The sequence below is a fragment of the Neovison vison genome, chromosome 14 (genome assembly GCF_020171115.1).
Source record: "Neovison vison isolate M4711 chromosome 14, ASM_NN_V1, whole genome shotgun sequence".
Classification (NCBI taxonomy): domain Eukaryota; kingdom Metazoa; phylum Chordata; class Mammalia; order Carnivora; family Mustelidae; genus Neogale; species Neogale vison.
Genome location: NC_058104.1, coordinates 31967154 through 31994041, shown reverse-complemented (window position 1 = coordinate 31994041; position 26888 = coordinate 31967154). Strand labels below are relative to the sequence as shown.

At 43.5% G+C, this 26888-nt stretch overlaps 1 protein-coding gene across 6 annotated transcripts in view; it reads right to left on the bottom strand.

Annotated features, from left to right (window-relative positions):
- LDAF1 (lipid droplet assembly factor 1) overlaps positions 1–26888 on the bottom strand; it is a 43400-nt gene that overhangs the window by 14441 nt on the left and 2071 nt on the right. For 3 of the 6 annotated variants that reach the window (XM_044233012.1, XM_044233014.1, XM_044233013.1), the window contains exons 2-4: positions 26171–26370; positions 17194–17362; positions 15393–15531 (exon numbers count right to left, since the gene is read on the bottom strand). In XM_044233012.1, the coding sequence (XP_044088947.1) occupies positions 15393–15531; positions 17194–17362; positions 26171–26266 (404 nt within the window). In that variant the 5' untranslated portion in view covers positions 26267–26370. Of the gene's footprint in view, positions 1–6732; positions 6817–10945; positions 11844–15392; positions 15532–17193; positions 17363–26170; positions 26371–26888 lie in introns of those variants that run through there. The other 3 variants (XM_044233011.1, XM_044233010.1, XM_044233015.1) reach the window with 2 other exon arrangements.

Sequence of the window (26888 nt, the reverse complement as noted above, 5' to 3'; positions counted from 1 at the left end):
TGACTCTTGATCTTGGGGTTGTTGGTCTGAGCCCCATGTTGAGCGCAGAGATTAGACAAAGTCTTAAAAACAAAACCTACTCTGAAAGCACGTGAGGGTTCAATGAGATAGTCAGTAGTCAAAGTCTTAGTGTCTGAGCTGCCCAGTCAGCACTGCAGTCATCTAAATAAAACCTCAGGGGGAAATTATAAGCAACTGAGGGTTGGATAAAGCTATGTGCTAGGTGAGAGATTCTTAATCAGGCACATATTCTGAAAAAAATATACATGTCCTGACCCTACCTACTAAACTAGAACCTTTATTTTTTTTTTTTAAAGATTTTATTTATTTATTTGACAGAGAGAGATCACAAGTAGATGGAGAGGCAGGCAGAGAGAGAGAGATAGAGGGAAGCAGGCTCCCCGCTGAGCAGAGAGCCTGATGCGGGACTCGATCCCAGGACCCTGAGATCATGACCTGAGCCGAAGGCAGCGGCTTAACCCACTGAGCCACCCAGGCGCCCTAAACTAGAACCTTTAAAGAGCATGTTTAGGCTCTGAGGCCATATAATGGCCCCCAAATATCTATGTTCTAATCTCTGAAACCTGTGAATGTTCCCTTCCATGGGAAAAAGGGACTTTATGTACATGATTAATTTAAGGATCCTGCATAGGAAATTCGCTGGATCACCCAGGTGGGCCCTAACTGCAATCACAGGGATCCCTAGAAGAGGGAGACAGGGTGAGATCCGACAACAGGAAGGGTAAGGTAATGTGATGATGGAGGCGGGTACTGGAGTGATGCACCATGATGACAAGGAAGGGGCTACCAGCTGTACCACAGATGGACACTGAACTAAAGGAGTTCAGGAAAAGGACTCTCCTCTAGAGCCTCTAGAAGGGACCAACCTCACTGGCACCTGGACTTTAGCCCAGTGAAACTAATTTCAAACCTCTGACCTCCAGAATAAATTGGTTATTTTTAAGTCACTGACCTTGTGATAATTTGTTACAGCAGAAAGAAGAAACTAATACAAGCTCCTCCAGCGATTCTGACATACACCCCTGGGTAAGAATTGCTGTGTTAGACTAAGGCAGAAGCCAGCAAACTTTGTCACAGACAACGTGTTACAAACTCACACTGTTGCTCCTACACGGGGACTAACATGCGAGCAGTTTATTGTTTCAAGGGCTTGGCAGATTCAAGTTGCAATCAGCTTCATTTCTAAACCATAGTATATCCTGGTGGAATTGAAGAGTTGCTGAGAACACAAGTCCATCCTGAAATGGGAATTGAAGTTGTAACCCACTGAGGTACCAGAATTAGAATTACCTTCTACGGTGGCCACTACTGTGCCAATAAGCAGAAAATCCATGGGGTAACATTGCTTCTGGCTTGAAGGTGGTGGTGCATGGAGTACGAAGCTACCTCGCTGCTGGAGGACAGGGGATCAGCAGAAGGTAGAACATACAGTGCCTGGCATATCCATAGTCTTGGTCATAGCAGCTTCCCCCTGATGAGTCAACGGACTCCAGTGTGTGTAGGCTGGGCTCTTGGGTAGCCAAGTACCACTTCCTCTCTTGGGAGTAGATTTCCCTGACAGAGGTTAGAATTCTGCCAAACCTCTCCTTGACCCTGACCTTTGATCACACAACACCCAAGGAACTTTGCTTTGTGAATAAACTCATGAGTGAACTGCGACTAATCGTTGGCGTAGGCTGCTTAATCTGAAAAGGTTTCTTTCCCACTTTCTCTTCCTGTGATATTGTGATTTATAGTAAGAAATATTTATTTGGTCTTTGTCCCCCTGTAGCACAGAGCTCCTAAAACACTTGGAACTTCTTAAGTGTTGAGAGCAATTAAGGAGCCTTTTGTTACATTAATAGATGACTTGGAAAAGCCCCTAAATAACTTAGAGAAGAGGGGCTAGTTGCCAGGGAAACCAATCTTGAACAGAGGGTAGAAACTTTCAGTCTCACCCCCTTGATTTCTGGGACTTGGCCGGTTGATCATGCCTATATAATGAAGCTTCCATTAAAACCCCAAAGCAGAGGGTTCAGAGAGCTTCCAGGTTGGAGAACATGTGGAAATTTGGGGAGAATGGTGTTTTCAGAGAGGACATGGAAGTTCCTTGTCCTTTCTCCAACCCTATGCATCTCTTCCATCTGGCTGTTTCCTGAGTTACATCCTTTAATAATAAACCAGTAATCTAGTAAATACACTGTTATTCTGAGTTCTGTAGGACACTCTAGCAAATCAATCAAACCCAATAGGGTGTCATCAGAACCTCCCATCTGTAGCCAGATCATGAGGACTGCAGGTACCTGGACTTGTGATGCCAATCTGAAGTGGGGTAGGGTGGGTAAGGACAGTCTTGTAGGACTGAGCCCTTAACCTGTGGTATCTGATGCTATTTCCAGGTAGGTAGTGAGAAGTGAGTTGAATTGTAGGACACCCAAATGACACCAGAGAATTGCTTGATGGGGTAACCCCTATACACATAGAATTGGGTCCCAGAATCCTCATTTTTCTCCATGTCCCCTTCTTCCCTAATAAGAGAACTTTGTTCTGGAATAGCATAATATATCCCTAGGTGACACACCCTGATGGTGATAAATAATCAAGATGAACTCTCATTCCCCTTGCAGATCAGCTACCAGGAGGCATATGTTTCTGTTCAATGAGATTTAAAGGGATATGGCAAGGGAGGCATCTGTCTTTTTCTTCCTTGTTTAAAAAAAAAAAATATGTACAGCAAGCCCCTTTTCTTCCTTTCTATGGATGTGGTGGTGTGACATTGTGAGTCTTTGAGTTGTGGCAGCCATCTTGTGATCATGAGGAAACAGCCTAATGACACTGAGAATGGTAGAGCAAAAACATGGAAAATCTTGATTCCTGATTACTTTGTTGTGTTTTCTCAATCAACCCTGAAATCACTTGCATCTTGTTAAAAAGAAAACCACAGGCCCTCAAAGGGAGTAACTCGTGGTAGGCCAAGTCACCAAACTAGAGCTTAATACCTAATCTAATTACAGTTTTAATCTTCCCCAGAAATGAAGTCTTGACTGGTCAGTCAGGACTTTTCTAGTCAGCACTAATGAGGTAATTGTCACATGGGCCCTCCATTCCCCAAACGAAGATGAGATCATCTGTGTAAGACTTCCAGCCCTTCCGCCTAAGGGAAAGTGACCTTGCCTAAAGCAATCTTTTCTTTAGCTAATAACTTCTTTACTCCACCCTCCTTCCTATAGAAACCTTCCATTTTCTACAACTCCTCAGAGCTCCCCTCTACATGCTAGGTGGGATTCATGACTCAATTCATAAAACCAATTAGATCTTCAAGTTTACTCAATTGAAATTTTGTTCTTTAACAATCTTTCATGTTTAGTGAGATGCTAAGGATTCCTTTTTTTTAAGGGATGTAGTTTGTTTCTTGCAGGTAAAAGCATTCAAAATGATCCAGGATTAAAACAGCAATCTGAGGGGTTTGAAGTGGCGGGGGGGGGGGGGGTTGGAGTACCAGGTGGTGGGTATTATAGAGGGCACGGCTTGCATGGAGCACTGGGTGTGGTGAAAAAATAATGAATAATGTTTTTCTGAAAATAAATAAATTGAAAAAAAATTAAAATTAAAAAAAAAAAAGACTGGAGAAGAAGGAAAGAATAGTAGTGAGTGGAGGGACAAAAGGAGGTTTCGGGGATGCTGCTATTATTCTACTTCTTGAGGTGGGAGGGATTTCCTGGATATATTTATTTTTTGATGGTTTATCAAGCTATACATTTATAATTTCTGCATTTTGTACATATGTTTTACCTCATTACAATCTTCTTAATGAAAAACATGCATGTATAACATTGTTCAAAAAAAAAAACAGCATTACTTTTAGGAGATCAGCTATGGCTATAATTTGCATCTATAAGAACACACCAAGTTAGATGTAAGGTTTCCTTCAGATTAATAACCAAATTTATATAAACCACAAATAAGTACACCTTGTGTTAACAAATTTACTTTGCATTGGCTCCCCCAAGGCCCAAGAGAACCAGAGTCTTATTCTGTTCATCTTTGGATTCCCAGTGGTCCTTATGGAAGAAAAGTGATTTCACCAAAAATATAGTACAAAGAAGCTTGATTCTGTGAAAATTAATAAAGGGAAACCCCACTAAATGGAACCCGGAAGTTTTGGCAGGGGGAGTTCCCACACCCTACCACTCTGAATCAACTGCAGACCCAACAGGAAGAGACTGACTTGACTATGAACATAGATACCACTTTTCTACTCCAGCTAGAGGAAGAGCTGCTTTCCTCATTCCCCACCACCAGCCTCTAGGCAACAGCCAATGAGAAGCCACTATACTTTCGACTCCCAGTTTTCTCTAATGGACTTTCAGTTCATAATGGCATTCCCAATTCACCCCTTCTCTCCTTACTAAAGTGAGCCTTGGGGCACCTGGCTGGTGCAGTCGGTTAGTTGTCTGATTCTTGGTTTTGACTCAGGTCATGATCTCAGGGTAGTGAGATCAAGCCCTGTATCAGGCTCCACTGATCAGTGTGGAGTCCGCTTGAGATTCTCTCTCTCCCTCTGCCCCTCCCACTCGTGTGCTCTCACGCTCTCTCTCGAATGAATGAATGAATGAATGAATAGGTGTGCCTCTCCTTTATTCCCTGGACTTGCCTACAGTATTGCCACAGCTTGTTTGCCCCAGATTGCGATTCTCGTTGATTCCCAAATAAACCTCTTCAGCTGGTAAAGTAACTGGCAGTATATTTTTGAGGTTAAGAATTCAAAGCAGAGGGACGCCTGGGTGGCTCAGTGGATTAAAGCCTCTGCCTTCGGCTCAGGTCATGATCTCAGGGTCCTGGGATTGAGTTCTGCATCGGACTCTGCTCAGTGGGAGCCTGCTTCCTTTCCTGCCTCTCTGCCTACTTGTGATCTCTGTCAAATAAATAAATAAAATCTTAAAAAAAAAAAAAAAAGAATTCAAAGCAGACAATATGGTCTCTTTGTTTCCATATCTAGAGATGGATCCTCCCCACTTCATTCTGTTAGGCTCAGAGGAGCAGGGAAGATGCTGTGAAGCAAGCCCCAGATGCAAGACATGGGTCCCAGCCCAGGTGCTGCAGACTTACAGTGGCTGCAGGTAGAGTCATGGCCCCTCTCTGGCTTCAGGTGTGCCATCTTTAAAGAATTCTTTTTTAAGACTTTATTTATTTATTTGACAGACAGAGATTACAAGCAGGCAGAGAGGCAGGCAGAGAGAGAGAAGGAAGCAGGCTCCCCACTGAGCAGAGAGCCCGATGAGGGGCTCGATCCCAGAACTCTGGGATCATGACCCGAGCTGAAGGCAGAGGCTTTAACCCATTGAGCCACCCAGGCTCCCCCAGGTGTGCCATCTTTAGAAGGAGGACTGAAGAGGGTTTCTATGGCCTTGCTACCCAAGGTGTGGTCTGTGGAAGGCTTTCCCTGGGAGCTGGCAGAAACTCAGACCGACCGACTTAGGACCTGCCTTTTACCAGGACCCCTTGTACAGATGCATATTAACATCTAAGATGCACAAGTGCAAAGTCTCTTTCAGCTCTCAGGGCTGTTCGCTGCAGAGCCAGCTTCAGATTGCTAGATGTGAGCTCCCTCTTCTGGCTCAACAAGTAAGCACCGACTTTAGGAAATCTCTCTGTTCCATTTCCACCTGCTGGGTGTTTGTTTGTTTGTTTGTTTTTAAGGGTTTCAGATGGGGATTGAAGCCCCAGCACCTAAGTAGGGGCATAAGGTCTCCTAGCGCAGTGTATGGGGGCTTGAGTCTCTTCTCAAGTCATGGGAAGCCAAACGACACCCACTGTCCTCTCCAACCTAGAGGGCTCTCCAATTCCCAACTGCCAAGTAGCCCACCTTCCCTATGTCTCATCCTTGTCATTCTGCTTTAACAGAAAAGCAGGGAGAGGGGAGCAAACCAAGCCTGAGCTGGCAGCCAATGATGCTGTTCTTGTGGCACAGTCACTAGCCAGCTCTGAGACATTTGGCAAATTATTACCTGTTGGCCCAGTTTCGTCTTCGGCCGGTTGAGGAGTATGGCAGGAAGATGGAACAGAGGGAACTTGCAAAACTGTTGTGAAAGGTCAAAAATGGTAATGACATCTTTCACAAATGTCAAGGTGTTTTCCTGATGCCATTACTGTAACTGGCAGATCTAGTACAGGCCTGGCCGATTCCAGCCTCATCCCAGATGAGCTCTGCTATCGTGAAGCCTGATGTTCTTAAGTCTTGTTTCCATCAGGATTTCTCAACCTCAGCACTGACATTTGTGCCCAAATAATTCTGTAAGGGGTTGTCATGTGCATTGTAGGACAGTTAACAGCATCCCTGGCCTCATCCCCCATCAGGAGGATGCCAGGAGTAACCCCTCTCCCAAACACACACAGTCATGAGGATCAAAAATGCCTCCACACGCTGCCAAATGTCCTGGGATATATAGGCTCTAGATTCGCACCTCTCAGAATTTTCTAGTCAATGGAAAATGTTGTCCAGGGGTTTCTATGTATAAGGTTCTAGGCTATCCAAAGTGAATATGCAGGCCTTGTTTCCATCCCCAGAGCACTAGTGGAGAGGGGGGAGGGAGGGAGGGTGGAAGGAAAGGTAAATGCAAGAGAATAGCAGCAAATGAGAGACACGTCAGTTGAGCAGGGGTATAATTTTTTGATGGTGTTGTAGCACTTTGATAATCTAGAGACCACTTGCCTCAGTTTCCCAAAGACTCCAGTCGGATGGCGTTCTCTTTACAGACTGAGGAAGTCAATGCACAGAGAGGCTGTCACTTGCTCAACAGGCCTGTTCCACGAGGGCTGTAAGTATAAAGAGGGTACACATAGCAAGACATGACTTCACAGAGGTGTGAACCTGGAGCTGGATTGTGGAAGGTGGAAATCTTTTGAGATGGGAGGTTTGGACAAGGGATGCTCTGGCATCACTGGTTTTCAACTTGTCGGCCACATATGATGGATACTACCCACCATAACGACACACCCAAGAGGCCCACAAGATTTGTATGTAATCCCCACACCTTTCCCCCAGGAAGGCAAAGAGAGCACTTCATTAATTCATAATTGTCACAACTCTCACCAATCACTCCAGATGTGTGTGTGTGTGTGTGTGTGTGCGCGTGCACACCTATTGGATCGCTCACCATACGTATATGCATGCATGCACATGTTTTGGGTGGTACCATGGCATAGGTAAGGGAAAGCAGGTTATTCTCAAATTCTACCCCCTCTCTCTAGCTCCACCTTTTCTCTCCCACTCAAGGAAGCACAGCAAAACCTACATGAAAGTACTCAACCTTGTGACAACTCACACCCGATCATGTCTTTGCCAAAGTGTTGCAACTTCTGGGCTGAATCTCCTGTTTGTTTTTGGGTTTTTGTGTTTTTTTAAAAATTCTATTTATTTATTTATTTATTTAGGGTAATCTCTACACCTAATGTGGGGCTTAAACTCACAAGCCCAAAATCCAGAGTCACATGCTCCACCGAATGAGCCAGCCAGACAACCCTGAATCCTCTGGTCTATGCAGAACAGACAGCAGAAGCCACACACAGTGCTAGTTGAAATGGTACCTCTTTGGGGACAACTCTAGGGAAGCCAACCATTCCCATTGCATTTAATGAAACCAGCAATCCCTGGAGTCATCTGACACAGTGGCAAAGGTTTTGGATACTATCAGAGACAGCATATATTAGGGCATGGGTCCAAATCTCATAAGGCCTCAAAGGCAGGTGGAGGAGTTGACATTGAGCCACATGCTGAGTACAAGGGTGGGTTTTGCAGTCAGGCAAACTGGGCTTGCATCCCACTTGTTTCCATGGGCCCTTGACAACTTAACTGCTCAATCTGTCAGCATTTTTATCTCTAAGATGGGTAGTAGTGAGGACTGACAGAAAATGTGTATTGATTTGTAGAGGGTTTAAGATAGCAGCCAACACATGGCAAAAACAGACACCTGGGGATGCCTGGGTGGCTCAGTCATTGGGCATCGCCTTTCAGCTCAGGTCCTGATCTCAGGGTCCTGGGATCAAGCCCGCATCGCGCTCTCTGCTCAGCAGGAGTCTGCCTCTCCCTCTCTCTGCTGCTCCCCCTGCTTGTACTCTCTGTCAAATAAATAAAATCTTAAAAAAAAAAAAAAAAAAAAACCAGACACCTGGACAAATTAACTGATAAATTAACATTCTGGCTGTATAAAGTCATGGTTTTCATGCTGTAAGGATAAATTACCTTTCCAAATGAGCCACACATTGAACTATGCCTAAAAGGCAGGCACCTTTTGAATAATCGGGGAGTCCTAAAATTCCTTCAAGCCTGGCTGACAATAAGCCTTTCACACATTTCTGTTCCAGTCAGTTTTAAATGATGGTGCACTGTGCGTTTTGACAACTATGCTTTATGGCCCTATTCTGGGGCAGGCGTTCTGCTGGGTTTTGTACATTATTTTACTTTGTTTGATCAGAAAAGGCCTTGAGCTCTAGCCAATGTGATGGAGAGCCTGAATTGCAAAGCCATGATTTAGATGCCACGTTTTCTGGCAGAATTAGTCAGTTCTGCTCTAAACCTTAGTTTCACCTCTAAAATCCAGAGGTTGATGGGATATAAAAAATGAGAAGCCAGTAGAGGCAGCTTGTGTTGGGTCTTACCCAAGTACAGTGGGAAAGGGAAAGCACCTTGCAGTTTGCAGAGTTTGAAGCAAGGATGTTTATGGAATCGGAAATATGTTTTAAAATGATCTTTTGGCCACTTCTGGGACAGCATTCCATAAGATGGCTGTGTAAATCTCTCGGCACTGAAAACACTTCCAAATCTTACATCCCCTGCCCAGACTTACACTCTAAACCAACTGTCTACTTCACACACCCTACTAGTGTTAAAAAAAAAAAAAAGGCCTACCTGACTTAATATGAGCAAAGGAGATCTTGAATATTCACCCAGCCCCATCTCAGAAAATAGCATCCCTATCTATTTTTTGGCTCAAGTTTAAAAATTTAGGTGCCATCCCATGTTCCGCTTTCCTTCATCACCCACAGGCAACCAATCACCAAATGCTGCCGGCTCTCCAAACGAGGAAGGTCTCCATACCTCCATCCTCGTGTGGCACCATAACCATCTTCTGCAGACCTAACTGGCCTTCATCTCCTGATCCATTGGCCATGGAGTTATCTTTAAAAATCCAAGTCTGATTATGTCCCTTTAAAGTGCATCGTCTTCCCTTTGCTCTTTGGAGTAAATTTCTTACTCTAAGGGGCCCTGAATGATGGGCTTCTGTCTCTCTTTCATCTACCCTTTGCTCACCAGGTCCAGCCACACTGACGTCATTTCTTTCCCAGTCTTTGAGCCTTTGCATCCCTGTGCCCTGTGCTGGGAACACCCACCCTCAGCTCTTGGCATGGCTGTAACTTCTCATTCTTTGGTTTAGAGAAGAAATTCTTGCTTGCTTTGATGAAAGTGGCCTCCCCTGTTGTATGTCACCCTTTTACTTTCTCCTGATATGCTTATCACAATCTACTATTTTGTTTACTGGTGGTAGCAGGTAGTCCCTAGAGTCGAGTCCATGATCCTGACCTCTGGTACACATGCCTTTGTGTGATTCCCCTCTCGAGTGTGGTTGGGACCCGCGATTGCTTCTAACCCATGGAATATGGTGAAAGTGACAAGATACATGTGATAACACATATGTGCTTATGCTACATAAGAATGTAATGCCTGCCTTGCTAAGAGAATCTCTCTCTTGGTGGCTTCAAAGATGCAAGCTGCCATGTGTGATGTCCCATATAGCCTGCAAAGAACGGGATGCCGCCAATGACCATGTGGGCTTGGATGTGGATCCTTCCCCAGTTGAGCCTCAGATGAGAACCCAGCCCTGGCAACACTGTGCTTGGAAGTTTTGCAAAGGACCTGGCTGAGCCAGGACGACTAACACGCTGAAAATGTGAGATAACATATATTCTTTAAAGTCTATAGTTTGTGGGAAACTGTTATACAGCAACAGTTAATACACTTGTTAAGCGACTCTTGTGTTAGAAAGCAAACTTCTGGAGTCCAGGGACCTTTTCATTTTTCATTACTACCCAGATGGGTAGATGGCAGTAGATAGATGTGAGCAGACAATTGCATGAAGAAAAGAAAAATGTAATAAACACCAATTACTACTACTCCACATGCTGGCAGAAGAGGCAGTTCTTTTCCCTCTAAGAAGGAAAGCCACCTTTAAGTGACAGGCATGGCTGTCATGGGATTCACAAGTTTCCAAATTAAGGCTTTTATGTCCTGGTATCACAAGTAGCAGGCTTTATATTTTGTCTGCCCAGCAAATACTTCCTCTCCGTCTCCTATTCCTTTAGTAGTATGCACCCTACCCCATGTGAAACCAGTGGGGCTTACGTAAACCACCCATGGTTCCGGCTTGAACCTATGGCCCAGCCCTGCCGCATCACTATAGTTTACCCTCCTGACCCCTGTGACTGGTTCAGGATTGCTCACATGACCCAAGTCTGTCCAATCAGGGCCAAACCCAGATCATCGGCCTGTGCTGTTGGACAAGAGCAGCTTCCCCACTGGTGCAGGTGCGGAGCGCTAACCGTGAGGCCGACGTACAGTCAGAGCTGCTGACCGCTGCTGACCGCCACGTGTGCACGGCTTTAGTGGAAAAGCAGCTCACACGAGGAAAGCAGTGCTGACGGATGAAGGGAGAGAGATGCCTCAAGATGCCGCTTGAGCCCCTGGATCCAGCAGTGCCTGAAAATCTACACCCTGGCTTTTCAGTGGAATGAAATGAACTGCCCCTCTTGCCCCCACCCGCCCATTAAAGCTACTTTGGGTGGAGTGTCTGTCATGAGCCCTATTACCTGGGATTTGCCATGAAATCAACGAGAAGTAATAAAGCGATCTGATGTCTTGGGGGTGAAAGAAAGAGTAAATAAAAAAAGCTCATCCAAATAAATATTTAATAAAATGTCACAGCAGACCACTGAAGGAGAAATCCCACAGGACTTTAAAAACTTTAGTCCTTAAGCATTTTCATAGGATTTTTTACAGAAATGGCTTAACAAGCCACGTTCTTCGAGACAATACAAACGTATCAAGTGCAAGTATTTTAAAGAGTAATGGCACTTAACAGTACTCCACATATCTTTAGATTTTTTCAAAAGCGCCCTTGGCCATATAGTTAACTTCTCCAGCTTTGTCTGAGGAGCCATTATTGCCAAATGTGCTGGTTTCTCTGATAAAATGCTAATAAGGCAGAAGAGCTTGCTCTGTTCTGCTCTGTCCCCACCATGTTTCAAATAAGTGAAGATATAAACAGCTTCTCTCCTTTCTAAAAGAAAGAAAGAAAAAAAGAAAAAAGAAAAAAAAAATCCACAGTTGCCCCAAACTGGGCCCTCAGCCACAAGATCTGAGTCTTTGGGATGGAGCTGCCAGGCTGTAGAGGCTCAGGACTGGGCCAAGGTCAAGTCTGCATACTAAGGAGGGCGGGTCACAGGCCAGGAAGTGCAGAGCCACTGCCAGTCTCTGCTAAGTCTCCTGGGAAGGTGGGCCCACCAGCAGAACCACAGGACTCCTGCAAGAGCAACAAGAGCCCCGAACTGGCCCCCATGGGATCCTATGAATACATGAAAAAGCTAGAGGACACTTCCAAGTAGTGCTTGACCACCTAACCCCCTTCTGACTCATAATCCCAAGGGCTGAGTATGATCCACAGGCTTCGAGAGGTGCTTGGGAAAAGCTCTGGCTCCGCTGGGCCGGTCATTCCTGGTAGAGCCCCTCTAAGTCTGCGGACTTCATAGCCAGCTGACAGTCACCACTGGAGTTTTGTTGTGTCACAGGTCTGTTTGGTAACAAGAAGAAATGGTTAGCTCTAGGGCCTCTTTCAAGAGCTTTACTGTGCAGAGTGCACAACGCTGAATATATGACATTCTTTGTTGGTTTATCTGCTTCTTGCAACCACACCAGATTTAAGGCTACACCTATTTTAGAGATGAGGAAACTGAGGGCATAAGAGGTTAAAGTTACTGGATTAGGGGTAGGGATTCTGGCCCCTTCCCCCTACTCTAATTCGGGTATTGCAAATGAGCAGAGCATGAAGTTACAAAAACATGTATGGTAAAAGATCTTTAAAAAGTATAAGACAGGGACGCCTGGGTGGCTCAGTTGGTTGGACAACTGCCTTCGGCTCAGGTCATGATCCCGGAGTCCTGGGATCGAGTCCCGCATCAGGCTCCCAGCTCCATGGGGAGTCTGCTTCTCCCTCTGACCTTCTCCTCGCTCATGCTCTCTCTCACTGTCTCTCTCTCAAATAAATAAATAAAATCTTTTTAAAAAAATAAAATAAAATAAAAATAAAAATAAAAAGTATAAGACAGACCAGGATATGTTAATGCAACAAAGTACAAAAAGGTCACATTTCAAGTAACTTTAAAGAAACTACAACTTATTGAGTTCTGTGTACTATTAAAAAACATCCACAGTTATCTGAAAAAGCTTTTCTGCCCTTTGCCACCCATACCCTTGTGAGGCTGGGTCTTCAAAACCCAGCTGATGTCTACTAAGGCAGACATTAAAGATATTTGTGAAATACAGGGGTGCCTGAGTGGCTCACTCGGTTAAGTGTCTGCCTTCAGCTCATGTCATGATCCCAGGGTCCTGGGATTGAGACCTGAGTCAGGATCCCTGCTCAGTGGGGAGTCAGCTTCTCCCTCTCCTTCTGTCCCTCCAGCATCCAGGCTTATGTGTACTCTTTCTCTCTCTCTCTCTCAAATAAAGGAATAAAATCTTAAAAAAAAAAAAAAAAAAGATATTTGTAAAATGTAAAACAATGCCACTCACTCATTTCATTTTGTATTGGAAAATATAGTTCTTTTTCTTTTTTTTTCTTTTAAAGATTTTATTTATTTATTTGACACAGAGAGAGGGAGCAGGCAGAGGGAGAGGGAGAAGCAGGCTCTCCACTGAGCAGGGAGACCAATGCGGGTCTTGATCCCAGGACCCTGGGATCATAACCTGAGCTGAAGGCGGCCACTTAACTGACTGAGCCACCCAAGTGCCTCTAGTTACTTTTCATGAAGATGTTTTTTATATCAACAGGTAATACTGTCCCTTTTTAAATAAGTATGTTTCAAATTTGTTGTTAATTTCTACTATAGTAATTACTGATAAGTTTAAAACTACATGAACAAAACCTGAAGACTCAGTAATTTTAAGAAGCAAAATGTGTCCAGGAACAAAACGCTTGAGAACCACTGCCCTGGTGAAAACAATGGGTCCAGGTGCCTTGGTTGGGAGGAGGAGGGGAGTATAAGGAGATCAAGGACAAATCTTGGAAATTTTTTTTCCAAGTGAAAAAGATTTGATAAACAGGTGGTATGCAGATTTTGTTACACCTGTGGCAGAGCAGAGCCAGGTTGAGAGGCGGGGAGAGACTTTGGCTCAGAAGCATCAGCTCTGATAAGCCAAATTTAAGCCCATATTTCTTCTTTTAACTCCTTTAAGACTGACAGTATTCAAAACAATTTTTAGGAAGGGGGAGCGCCTGGGTGGCTCAGTAAGTTAAGCGGCTGCCTTCAGCCCAGGTCATGATCTTGGGGTCCTGGGATCGAGTCCTGCATCGGGCTCCTTGCTCTATGGGGAGTCTGCTTCTCCTTCTGCCCCTCCACTCATTCTCTCGATCCCTCTCTCAAATAAATAAAATCTTTAAAAAAAAACAAAACAAACAAACAATTTTTAAGAAGTTGGATGTAATTCCAGGGATATCAACCAGGCAATCCTATGACAACCAGCCCTCAGCTATTTTTAAATTATACCCACCTCATATTTTATTTTCTAACCTGAGTAACCACAGGATAACATTTTGATAAAAAGTTCAAGGGCTACTCTACAGAAAAGCAAAATTCAGGATATTGGTTCTTTTAGAGCAAGGGTTGGCAAATTCCTTGGGGCAAATGCAGTTTGCTGCCTGTTCTTGTAAATAAAGCTTTATTCGAACAAAGTCATGCTCACTTGTTTTCTTATTGTCTCTGTTGCTTTTTTGGCTGCAGCAGCAGAGTTGAAGAGCTACAATATGGACCACATGGCCTACAAAGCCTAAAATATTTATCTCTAGCCCCTTACAGAAATTGTCTGCTGACGCCTGTTCTGGAGTCACTTGGAATCTTGGTTAAGAGGCTTTGGAGTCAACTGACCTGCATTAAGTCCCTTCTCTACCACACTTTGCTTTGGGACTTGGCTTCATTTCCCTCGCCATAGGATGGAGCTAGTACCCCCCTCACAGGGTGGTTGTGAGGATTCAGTGAGCTGATAGGGCCTGGAAAGTGCATAACAGAGTCCCTGGCACAGAGCAAGTACTGGATGGGTATTAGCCACTGTCATCAATTAAGCAAGAGCTTAAAGGAAGCACAATGGAGTTACATCCCACTTGAGACTGAGATCCTAAATCCAACAAAGAGAAAAAGATAAAAATCAAGCATTAAAAAAAAAAAATCATCTCTGAAAATTCCTTAGGAGGGCAGCCCATTACAGACAAACATACTGTCATACAGTAATTCCAACACAGCTGGTTTTCCCTCCAGCATTAAAAGAGATCACTGTTCCTTCAGCGGAGGCTCCAGATGAGGTGTAGCTGGCATTAGGGGCCATAATGCAGGAATAAGATCCATACCATCCAACCGTCATCACGAGTGTGGTGAGACACTCACATTCTGAAGAGCAAAGAGGATGAAGGTGGACATTGGGAATAGCAGCTTCACGGCCTCCTGTATCACCCTGAGGTATGTGCGTGGTGAGTGGAATAATGGCTCATTATTCTTGCAGCACCCCGCAAAAAAAAAAAAAAAAGCCTTATTTTGAAGTTTTGTAAATTTAATGACGTCTTTTAAAAAAAAATCAGTAACGGGGCGCCTGGGTGGCTCAGTGGGTTGAGCCGCTGCCTTCAGCTCGGGTCATGGTCTCAGGGTCCTGGGATCGAGTCCCGCATCGGGCTCTCTGCTCAGCGGGGAGCCTGCTTCCTTCTATCTCTCTCTCTGCCTCCTCTCCATCTGCTTGTTATCTCTCTCTGTCAGATAAATAAATAAAATCTTAAAAAAATAATAATAATAAAAATTTAAAAAAATTTAAAAAAAAAAAAATAAAAAAAAATCAGTAACAATTACTTCATAGCATGGCCACGACAACAAAATGAGTTAATTGTGTGTGGTGAATGATGACAGCATTTTGTTTGAAACTCCATTGTCAATTCTCATTTGATGTCTGATGTGTACAGGGAACTATATAGAACACTGGCCTCTCACAATTTTACTTCTAGACATCCAGCTAGGGTCAGGGTGGTATTTATGAAAATCCCCTAAATGGTAAAGATTAAATTACTGCATTAACATATATTTACCTGGGAGGAAACCAGTAGTTGAGAAGGCTGGAGGCCACGACATAGGACACTATGATTGTCCCCGACACGGCGAGTGATACGAAGCTCAAGCCACAGAGGACACAAAGCAGTGAGAGGCCGCCCACAGAGATGACCAGTCCTAGAGGAGAGCATAGTTAGAAGAAGTCAGCTAAAACAAACAAAGCTGCCAGACCCCAGGTCACTATGTTTACGACAGTTAACTCAGATTTTTTTTTTAAGTGATATTTCCCCTAAAAATCCCGATTTGCCTGGGTGGCTCAGTGGGTTAAGCCTCTGCCTTTGGCTCAGGTCATGATCTCAGGGTCCTGGGATCAAGCCCCACATCAGGCTCTCTGCTCAGCAGGGAGGCTGCTTCCCCCTCTCTCTCTGCCTGCTTCTCTGCCTACTTGTGATGTCTCTCTGTGTCAAGTAAATAAATAAAATCTTAAAAAAAAAAAAAAAAAAAAAAAGGAGGTCATCTAACCACCTGACTGGGCCTCACTGCAAGGCAAATATCCTTTTCCTTGCTTTGGGAGGGGTTGAACAGCTCAGAACTCCCATCTCATGGCTACAGTGATATAATTTCAGGGATAGACCCTGCAAAGGAAGGAAGTCAAAGACTACAAATGGATGTGCTGCTTTTTACAAAGATTGACAAAATCCTGGATCCATGTTTTTCAAAGTGGGGCCACCAACCAGTGTATCAGAATCAGATGCCTCAGGAAGGCTGGTGAAAAACTCTGATTTCTGGACCCCACTCCAGAACAACTAGAAAACCATCTCTGGATGAGGTCTGGAAGTCTGCATTTTCAAAAAACAAGTAAGACTTACACACACTCAGGTTCTAGACTACTGTTCTAAAGGCTCTGTATGTGATGTGCTGTCCCTCCCGTTCAGTAAGTCTTTCCTTCCCCGAAAGAAACAAAAGTTGTTACATGTCTTTAAATCCTGTCCTCTGTAGAGCTTTGCATGACAGGACCAAAAGTGGCTCCCTTCTAAATCTGCCTTCTAAAGCTGCTTTTGCCACAGTATTCCTGCACTCCTCCACCCATCCATTCATCCATGAATACTTCCTCAACAGCTACTCTGCCAGGCTGTATTTAACTCATCCATCGATGATGCCCACCTTCTCCTTCGGAAGCAAACTGCCTTATCTATGGTCCCCTGAGCAGGAAACAACTCTTGGTGCTCTTGGCTCTGGGAAACCAATGAAACAATAGCAACCAGCTCTATAGCCAGCATCTTGTGATTTGGATCTGATACGAAAAGGCAATCTGAGCCAATCAGATCTGCCTTCTCAGTAATTTTACCTTAGCAACAAAGGGAGAAGGTGACAGTTGGCAGCGTGACCTCAGGAGGAAAGGTGGAGGAGGGCGAACATTAGTGCCTAGCAAGACACCTAGCATGCAACAGGTGTTCAATAGCAAGGTGTGGAATAATTGGACTGTTACCATTCGTGCGCAAGTCACTCTATGCCATGGGCTCTGCTAAATATTTCAATATTTAGCTTTAAGCTTCAATCCCTACCACAACACTTTGAATCAGTGTTATTATTTCTTCAGTTTATATATGAGGATTTTGAGGTTCAGAGAGGGTAAATAAATTGTCCAAAATCGCACTGGGGAAGGTAGGATTCTAATCTGGACACTAAAGTCCATCTTGTAACTACTGACAATCTGCCTTGGCCACTGTTGATCTTTTCAAGAACAGGAGCATTTGATAAGAGTGGCAGGTACCCAATAAATACTGTGCTCCCAACTGAAACATTTTCCGAGGCAGTGAAGAGATGAACAGGATATACCTTCCAGTAAAATGACTCCCACAAAAGCAGCCAGGGAGGTGAGCACCACGATGAGCAGGAAGAACCCAACAGGAATGGCTGACAGAGCCACAAACACCAGCACGGTAAGGGCCATGAAAGGATGCCTGTCCAGGTACTGACCCACTGGAGACTTCATAAAGGCAATCACCTGCGGGCAGGGGAGAAAGAGCCAGGACTGAATGCCATGTCTGAACCCCAGGAACCCCATCTGAGCTGCAGGAAGTCGAACCAGAGGCTGTGAAGTTGGACGGCTCATCGGTAACATAACAAGTCAATGCTAAGAAGTCTCCCAAGACATGAGTCACCCCGGCAACAGAGTAAGGCAGCTGTAGACAGGTGGCAAGTTTGAGGGTCCCACTCAACCTCAAATCTTGTGAAAGGAGGAAAGACCTGGTCATGGCTCTACCACTTCACACACACTGTCTCAGGAGACCCTCAGCATGTGTGTGCGTGGGTGTAATGTACACACAGTTGATCTCCTGCTCCACGGCTGAGCTTCCAGCGTCAAGGCCACTGAGGCACAGAGAGGTTAAGTCCTAGCTACTTGGCATTACCAGGGAGCTTGTTAGAAGTGCAACATCTCAAGCCCGGCCCCAGACCTGCTACATCAGGTGCTGGTTTTTAATGAGATCCCCAGGTGACCTGTACACACATGAAAGTCTGAGAAGCAATGGGACTTGCCTAGAGTCACACAGTATCCAAGTGGCAAAATCTAGGCATTCGAAGCTGAATCTCTTCACTCTAAATGTCAAATGCTGGTAAAGGCTGCCACCTGGTTAGGGAAAAATGCTTTCACGTCGTCAACATGGATACCGCAGTCAGGCCACAGCCTGATGATTACTGCAAGCTTATGTAATGAACACGCTGTCTTCCTTCACCATGCAAAAGAGTTTCTGGATCTAGCTCAGTGGGAGGAGGGCTGCTTTAATGCGGAGCTGACCCTAGAAAATCCACAAGGATGGGCTCCCCCCTCTTCTTAAGCCCCATTCTGTCTCTCTCCTGACTACAGACATGTTAGTTCCTGTTCTCTTAAAAGGTTCCATCATTCCAGAACTTTTCCCCATTACAAACTTCCCGGGTCTCGTTCCTTAAGGCTTTAGAGGGCTGCAGCTGAAATGAAGAGGAAATTCAAGCTACAGTGACCACAGGTATCACTACCCAAAACACGGATGCCTCTTAGCGACTCCAATGCTGGGAATCTGGGGGCCAGCTGGAAGAGGGTTTTACAGTTCAAGTTGATGGTGATCAAAGCGCAGGGCTTAGGCTGCTTAACTAAAAAAGGCTGTCGTTCCAAGAAGCCACTGCCATCTGTCTTGGGGCTTCATCATTGCCTCCTTAGGAGAATCTCCAGGGAAAAAATAAAAAAGGAGAATCTCCAGGCATGACAAATTCCACTTCCGGTCCAGCCGTAAATAAAAGGCATGATGTCCACTGACTGTACTGCCTCTAGCTACTCCTACCTGAGAAAAGCTAGCGGACTTGGCTATTCAGCTTCTCTAGCCAGAGGGGCCATACTTGGGATGCCTGGCTCAGATCATAAGAACCCAGTGAGACTCCTGTGAAGGCAGCTGAAGAAGGGCGGGGGTTGGGGGGTGCAGGGCGGGGGAGCTGGTCCCTGGAGCTGTCTTAAGTCTTGATTGCTTTCTGGCTCTAGTCCACACATATTCTTAGTAAAACCACCCAGGTATCCTATGATAGGCTGAACGGTTCTCTCTGATCCGTTATAGTCAAGACACCCAGTAACCACAGTGGGGAGCAGATGAGGCTGGAACCCTCAAAGGCCAGGCTTGTGAGTTTACACGCAGACTCCCCAGCACAGCAGCCACATGTGTCCCCTGCATACCTGAGGTGTAGCTCGTGTGACTGATGAACTAGATTTTCAACTTAATTTATATTTAAAAACTGACAGATGTTTCAGTCACTGGAATATTTTTAGTTGCATTTCACATAAGTTAGGAATGTTTCAAATAAATTTTTCGAAAGTAAATTTTATGAAATCTCAATAGAGGGTAAGTATTTTCAATAGAAATTTAGTATATCAATTGAGACTTGTGCTAAGCATATTAAAAAAGGTAAATTATCTCATCATTAATTTTTTATATTACAGGTTGAAATTATATTATTCTGGATATACTGGGTTATATAAAATATAGTGCTAAATTTAATTTTTCTTCTTTCTTTTCATGCTTTTTAATATGACTACTAGCAAATTTTTAAATTCCCTACACTGGTTGCATATTATTGCCACTGCAAAGCACTAAAGTTTAAACTTTTAAGTTTTAACTAAAGGTCAACCTTTACCTAGAAAAATATAAGCAGCAAACTGTTGGTATTTGAGGATTATGATATAATCAAAGGACTAATTTAAGAAATATAAACATGGCCATCATGTGCAAAAGGCAACTAAGAAGATTTGCGGAATAATCCAAAAATTTGTATGGAATCAGAAGAGACCCGAATCGCTAAGGAAATGTTGAAAAACAAAAATAAACCTGGGGGCATCATGTTACCTGATCTCAAGCTTTACTTCAAAGCTGTAATCACCAAGACAGCATGGTACTGGCATAAAAACAGACACATAGACCAGTGGAACAGAATAGAGAGCCCAGATATGGACCCTCAACTCTATGGGCAAATAATCTTTGACAAAACAGGAAAAAATATACAGTGGAAAAAGATAGTCTCTTCAATAAATGGTGCTGGGAAAACTGGACAGCTATATGTAGAAGAATGAAACTCGACCATTCTCTTACACCGTACACAAAGATAAACTCAAAATGGATAAAAGACCTCAACGTGAGACAGGAATCCATCAGAATCCTAGAGGAGAACATAGGCAGTAACATCTTCGATATCAGCCACAGCAACTTCTTTCAAGATATGTCTCCAAAGGCAAAGGAAACAAAAGCAAAGATCAACTTTTGGGACTTCATCAAAATCAAAAGCTTCTGCACAGCAAAGGAAACAGTCAACAAAACAAAGAGGCAACCCACGGAATGGGAAAAGATATTTGCAAATGACAGTACAGGCAAAAGGTTGATATCCAGGATCTATAAAGAACTCCTCAAACTCAACACACACAAAACAGACAATCATATCAAAAAGTGGGCAGAAGATATTAACAGACACTTCTCCAATGAAGACATACAAATGGCTATCAGACACATGAAAAAATGTTCATCACCACTAGCCATCAGGGAGATTCAAATTAAACCACATTGAGATACCACCTTACACCACTTAGAATGGCCAAAATTAGCAAGACAGGAAACAACATGTGTTGGAGAAGATGTGGAGAAAGGGGAATCCTCTTACACTGTTGGTGGGAATGCAAGTTGGTGCAGCCAGTTTGGAGAACAGTGTGGAGATTCCTCATGAAATTAAAAATAGAGCTTCCCTATGACCCTGCCATTGCACTCCTGGGTATTTACCCCAAAGATTCAGATGTACTGAAAAGAAGGTCCATCTGTACCCTAATGTTTATAGCAGCAATGGCCACGGTCACCAAACTGTGGAAAGAACCAAGATGCCCTTCAACGGACGAATGGATAAGGAAGATGTGATCCATATACACTACGGAGTATTATGCCTCCATCAGAAAGGATGAATACCCAACTTTTGTAGCAACATGGATGGGACTGGAAAAGATTATGCTGAGTGAAATAAGTTAAGCAGAGAGAGTCAATTATATGATTTCACTTATTTGTGGAGCATAACAAATAGCATGGAGGACAAGGGGAGATGGGAGAGGAGAAAGGAGTTGAGGGAAATTGGAAGGGGAGGTGAACCATGACAGACTATGGACTCTGAAAAACAATCTGAGGGTTTTGAAGGGGCGGGGGGTGGGAGGTTGGGGGAACCAGGTGGTGTGTATTAGAGAGGGCACAGATTGCATGGAACACTGGGTGTGGTGCAAAAACAATGAATACTGTTACACTGAAAAGAAATTAAAAAAAAAAAAAAAAGATTTGCGGAAAGTCAGGAAGAGATACTGATGGTGAAATCTAGGCTACTGGGGAATATGAAAGTGTAATGACAAAAGAAAAATCAATAGCACTTGGGGACGGTTGGGCACGGGGATCCAAAAGGAGAAAAGCAGATCTGTTCTTCCAGATCCCAAGGAATCTATTTTTCTATTAGCCTCTCATGAGTCTGGGCCCTACAACCAAAAAATAGAAAGTCATTCAGATATGCAGAGACCACTTAAGATGCAGTTAATTGTAGAAATTGTCTTCCCTCAGGAAGGAGGGCCCTCCCTGCTCAGGCCAGTCTGTCATAGAAGAGAAGGACAGGATTCAGTCACACCTAGTAATAGAGAACATTCATTAAACACTCAGGGGCCAAGCACTGTTTCAAGTTCTTTCAATGTATTGCCTCATTTATTTCTCCCTTCAATGCCCAGAAGCAGGTAATCAGGAACATTATTTAAACCCAGGGAACTAGAACATAGCAATTAACTTCTTATTCTCATGGCAACAGGGAGGGATACAATGGAAGGATGGAAAGGAAGATAGCTTATTACATAGTAACATGAAATGCAATTTTCCATCCCTATCCTGGAAGCAGACACAGGTCATCCAACCTGGATTTTACAGGCATGTTACTGTGCTGAAGAACTCAGAAATGCCAGGCTGGAACAGATGAGCACCACTATGTGCCAAGCTACATGCTACAGCCTTCTCGAACAGCTTCTGAGATTATCCTCACAACAAAGCAATGAGCCTGGCATTGCTTATTTGAGATAAGAGGTGATGGAGATTCAGTGACCTAAGCAATTCGCCCAAGGTCAGACAAAGGCAATTTATTTTAAAAATTCACATGAGTATGGCAAGTTCCAAAGTAGGAGTAATGTGACTAGTATTTAAAGACATGAAGGGTCCATCTGGAACAACTCAGGAGACAGGCCAATCCCCTGGTGTCAGAATGCAAAAGACAACCAGTGTCCACTATCCCTTGCTACCAGACAGGAGGAGGAAGAAGGCGTCAAGATTATTTAAAACCCCCGGTAAGGGTGCCTGGGTGGCTCAGTTGGTTAGGTCTGCCTTTAGCTCAGGCATCCTGGGATCTGAGGATGCTGGGACTGAGTCTGTATTAGGCTCTCTACTCAGCGGGGAGTCTGTTTCTCCCACTTACTCTCCCTTTGTGCTCTCCCCCACCTCAAATAAATAAATAAAATCTTAAAAATAACAACAACAACAACAACAAAAAAAAAAAAACTGGTAATGCCAACACCAAGGTGCTGTGTTAACATCTCCCAGACCACAGCTTGGGTGTCCCCTGGCATGTGATTCAGGGTTGGCACAAAGATGCCGGAGATGTAATTCAAAAACATCCCTTGTGGAAGGATGGGTCAAGCATGGGAGCAAAACTAGTCATAGGTAAGCCACAGGTGGGGTTGCCATCAGGAGGCATCTGCCCACCCCATGTTCCTTATCTTCCCTCCTCTTGGAACCCTGCTCCCTCCCACAGCAGAGGCAGGCTCATGAAGCCATGTTTCCCTCCATGTAATGAAAAGTCCCAGTCCAGCTGCCTCCCTGGCCATAGGTGACTTGGTCAAACTGATTCTTTTTTTGTTTTTTAAGATTATATTTATTTATTTGACAGACAGAGATCACAAGTAGGCAGAGAGGCAGGCAGAGAGGGGAGGAAGCAGGCTCCCTGCTGAGCAGAGAGCCTGATGTGGGGCTCGATCCCAGGACCTAGGATCATGACCTGAGCCAAAGGCAGAGGCTTTAACCCAATGAGCCACCCATGTGCCTCAAAACAGATTCTTGATCCTAAGAATCAGGTATTGCCAGAGCAAGTCACTTCGAGGGCTTCAGCTGGGAGCTGAGGGAGACAAAGGGAGTTGCCCAGCCTGGGCAGTCACAATGGCTCATGTGAATGGAAGAGCAAGAAAACCAAGCTGTAGAGGGAGGAGAATGAAGCTGATGCATAAGGAAAGTTACAACCAGAAGAAACATGGCCCAAGAGAGGGTGTTGAGAGTAAATCTGACCCCAGTGACCTGCCAGACCCTGATTCACTTCCAGCCCTTGGCTTCTAAGATAGCCTCCCACTTCTCCAAAGTCTCAGCAGGTTTCAGTATTCATCTGCTTAAGCTATTTCAAGCAGGTTTCTGACTCTCTCAGCCTATGTCAATGAGGACTTGACATTCCAGAGGCTTCCTAGAATAAATTATGGAGCTGTTTCACAAACACTTCATGTGGAAGCCCATCTGGTCTTTTCTGGAATTAGGGCCTATTAACTCTGAGGAAAGGTTAAAAATTATCTGGGGGAGGAAATCATCTAAATATCGTGGAAACCGGGGGATGTTTATATAAATTATGGTTGTCAATCTGATGGAAGGTTCTATTACCAAGCAACTGTTCTAAGGACCTAAGATTCAATATGGAAAAACACCAATATGCAATACCAAGCAAAATAAAAATATAGGACTATATCTGTCATAATTACAACCACTACATATGAAAGTTACTGAAGGTGCCTAATAATAATAGTAATCACCATCAGTGGATTTGTTACTGATGGGTTTACAGGTGATTTGCTTTCCCTTTTCCTCAATATTAATCTACTGAGTTAATACAACTCATATTAATATGATTAACATAATAACAAATTAAAAAAAAAACTGCTCTGCCTTAGGACTATCCAAAGAACATCAGGGCTTAGCCAGCTGATAATCTGTCCCATCACTTTGGGAGTCAGCTGGCCTGGAAGTTATCCAGCCCAAATCTATTCCAATGACCATAACTGAGAATCTACGACGAAAAAGTAAAGAAATGCCAAGAAGGCGGAGGTCACATGCTTTGAAATGTCTACTTCAGAATGTGGATATAAATTTAAATAAAACGTGCCAAATGTCAAACACAGTGCTTGGCATATAGTACTCCTCCATCAGGGCTAATCAATTTACCGTAAATCCCTATTACTTGAAGATTCTATATTTGCAAATTCACCTACTCACCAAAATTTATTTGAAGCCCCAAAATCAGTATCTGTGGTGCTTTCAAGAACATGTACAGAGCATTAGAAAACTTAAGTCACCTGACACACATGTTCCCAGCTAAGGTCATACTAGGGAGTGCTCGTATTTCAGCTCTTTAAACTACTGTCCTTTCCAAGGTAAGTTTAGTACCACCTCTTCTCACATCTTACATTTTTTGTTGGTAATTTCACCATTTAAAATGGCAGAAGTTAGGGGCGCCTGGGTGGCTCAGTGGGTTAAGCTGCTGCCTTCGGCTTGGGTCATGATCTCAAGGTCCTGGGATCAAGTCCCACATCGGGCTCTCTGCTCAACAGGGAGCCTGCTTCCTCCTCTCTCTCTGCCTGCCTCTCTGCCTACTTGTAATCTCTCTCTGTCAAATAAATAAATAAAATCTTTAAAAAAAAAAAAATGGCAGAAGTACCGTCTAGTGTTCTTCACTGTAAGAAGGGTGTGATCTGCCTTAGGAGAAAATGTGTGTGTTACTAAGCTTCGTTCAGGCAAGTGCTAGAGTGCTATTGGCCAGGAGTTTAATGTTGATGAATCAACAACATATTCTAAATTAAGTTGTCTTTAATCAGAAATACACATACAACAGTTTATATGTTTATCAGCTGATGAAAATGCTACTAATCCTGTAGTTCCCCTAGGAGAAATTGTTCAGTAGTTGCTAATCCATTGTTTGCGGTGACCTCAAAGAACATAACTAAAACATCTAATGAGAACCAAATGCACAAGGAGATGAGCAGGAGGCCCTTTCCTACTAAGCTAACTTTTAGTAACAAGAGTCTCAGCCTGCTGACTAGAAAGCTGCTTGGCTGATTTTTAAAAATAGCTTGCTAACTCCACAAACAGGGCCAGAGGCATTTTGGGATGAGTTCAGGAAAGATTTCCATGGAGTATATTGCTCTAGACTGCAAAGTCCTGTCTCTTCAAATAGACCCAAGGGGAACCGTGCTGATAGAAAAAACAGTTCACAAACCAGTTCTTCTTGTTATAAGCACATATATATTTTATGGGTATTCTGTACAGGAAAAAAATATCTAGAGGGAAATACAACAAAATGTTAGTATTATCTCTGAGAGCTGTTTTCCTTGACGAAATGCTGAATGATATATAGAAGAAAGATAAAATTCAAGAAAGCAGAATATACTATCTCAAGCCCCACTGTCACTGAATGGCTACTAAACACCTGAAACGTGGCTAATTCAAATGGAAATAGACTGTTAAATGTGAAATACTCACTGGATTTTTGAAGACATACTACGAAAAAAGAATAAAGAACATCTCCATAACTTTTTTTCATTAGACATTTTTAAGGATTACATATTGAAATGATATTTAGATCTATTAGGCTAAGTAAAACACATTATTAAAATTAATTTCACCCGCTTTTCACATTTTAAATGGGGCTACTAGAAAATTTTAAATTACATATGTGGCTCATATCGTACTTCTATTGGATGCTGGGTTTCTAGCGGAAAACTGGACTCAAATTTTAAAGTAGGCTTTAGCCCCCCTCAGTCTCAGGGTAACAGGGGAAAATTAACAACAAAACAAAGCTGGTATCTGTGGCACAGACTGAGACCCACCCTCGCTAACGAGCTAAAGAACCGCATCTAATGCGAGGGGAGACACACAACAAAATTTTAGTCTATGAGATAGAATTGGAAATGCTGTGTGTGTGACTTCCAGGAAGTCATCTTAAATTAGAGGTGGCTTTTAATTCTTTCTCCCCTTCCCTCCTCCATCCTTATTGCCTGGAATGTGAATACAATGGCTATGCTTTAGCAGCCATCTTGGACAATGAGTTTGAAGATCACAACTTAGACACCAGGGCAGGATGGCGAATTGCAAAGATTACTGACCTACCTCCAAATTTCTCCTACTTCAGAGAAAAATAACCTTCTATGGGTCTTTAAGCTGCTGCTATTTGGGGATTTTTTCATTACAGAACCTGATCGGAAACTCACCTTTGAGTTATTCTGGATGGACTCTACCAACAAAGATAGCTTCTTCTGCAGCTCCTTCAAGTCCTTTGAAGTACTCAGAGGCTCCTCTTTTGCCATCCTGAAATCCACTCCAGTCCCTTTAGGGATTAATTCTTCTACCGGTAAACTGTCCAGGGCAGGGCACAGTCGAATCACTCATGTCACCCAGTCTCTTGCTGTCACTGGTGAAACAAAAAGTATCTTGAACCATTAGTAGTATTCACCCAGCTAGTTCAACAAAAGCTTCCATTATCCTCACACATTGATGGTAGGTGTGCAGGAGGAAGGTGGCGTGGCAATATCTATCAGAATTTCTAAGTGCACACGCCTTCATCCAACAACTTATTTTCCAGGAATCTGAAGGGAATGATCAAAAAGGGATAACAAAACATACAAAAAGGATGTGCAGTGCAATTCTATGTATGGTAATAAAGTAAACAGCAAAACACTGGAAAGATGCTAATTGTCCATTAGCAGGAAATTGGTTAAATAATGATAAATTCATAAAATGGAGTACAGCATAGTTGTTAAAATGATAATGGGGACATCTAGTTAGTGACATGAACAAACATTCAAGGTAAGGGAAAAAAATTATAAGATTCCCCATATGGTTACAGGAAAATATGTATTTTATGTTTACATTCCATAGTAAAAAGACTTAGAAGATATAGATTATTTAATACCAAAATGTTAATGGTAC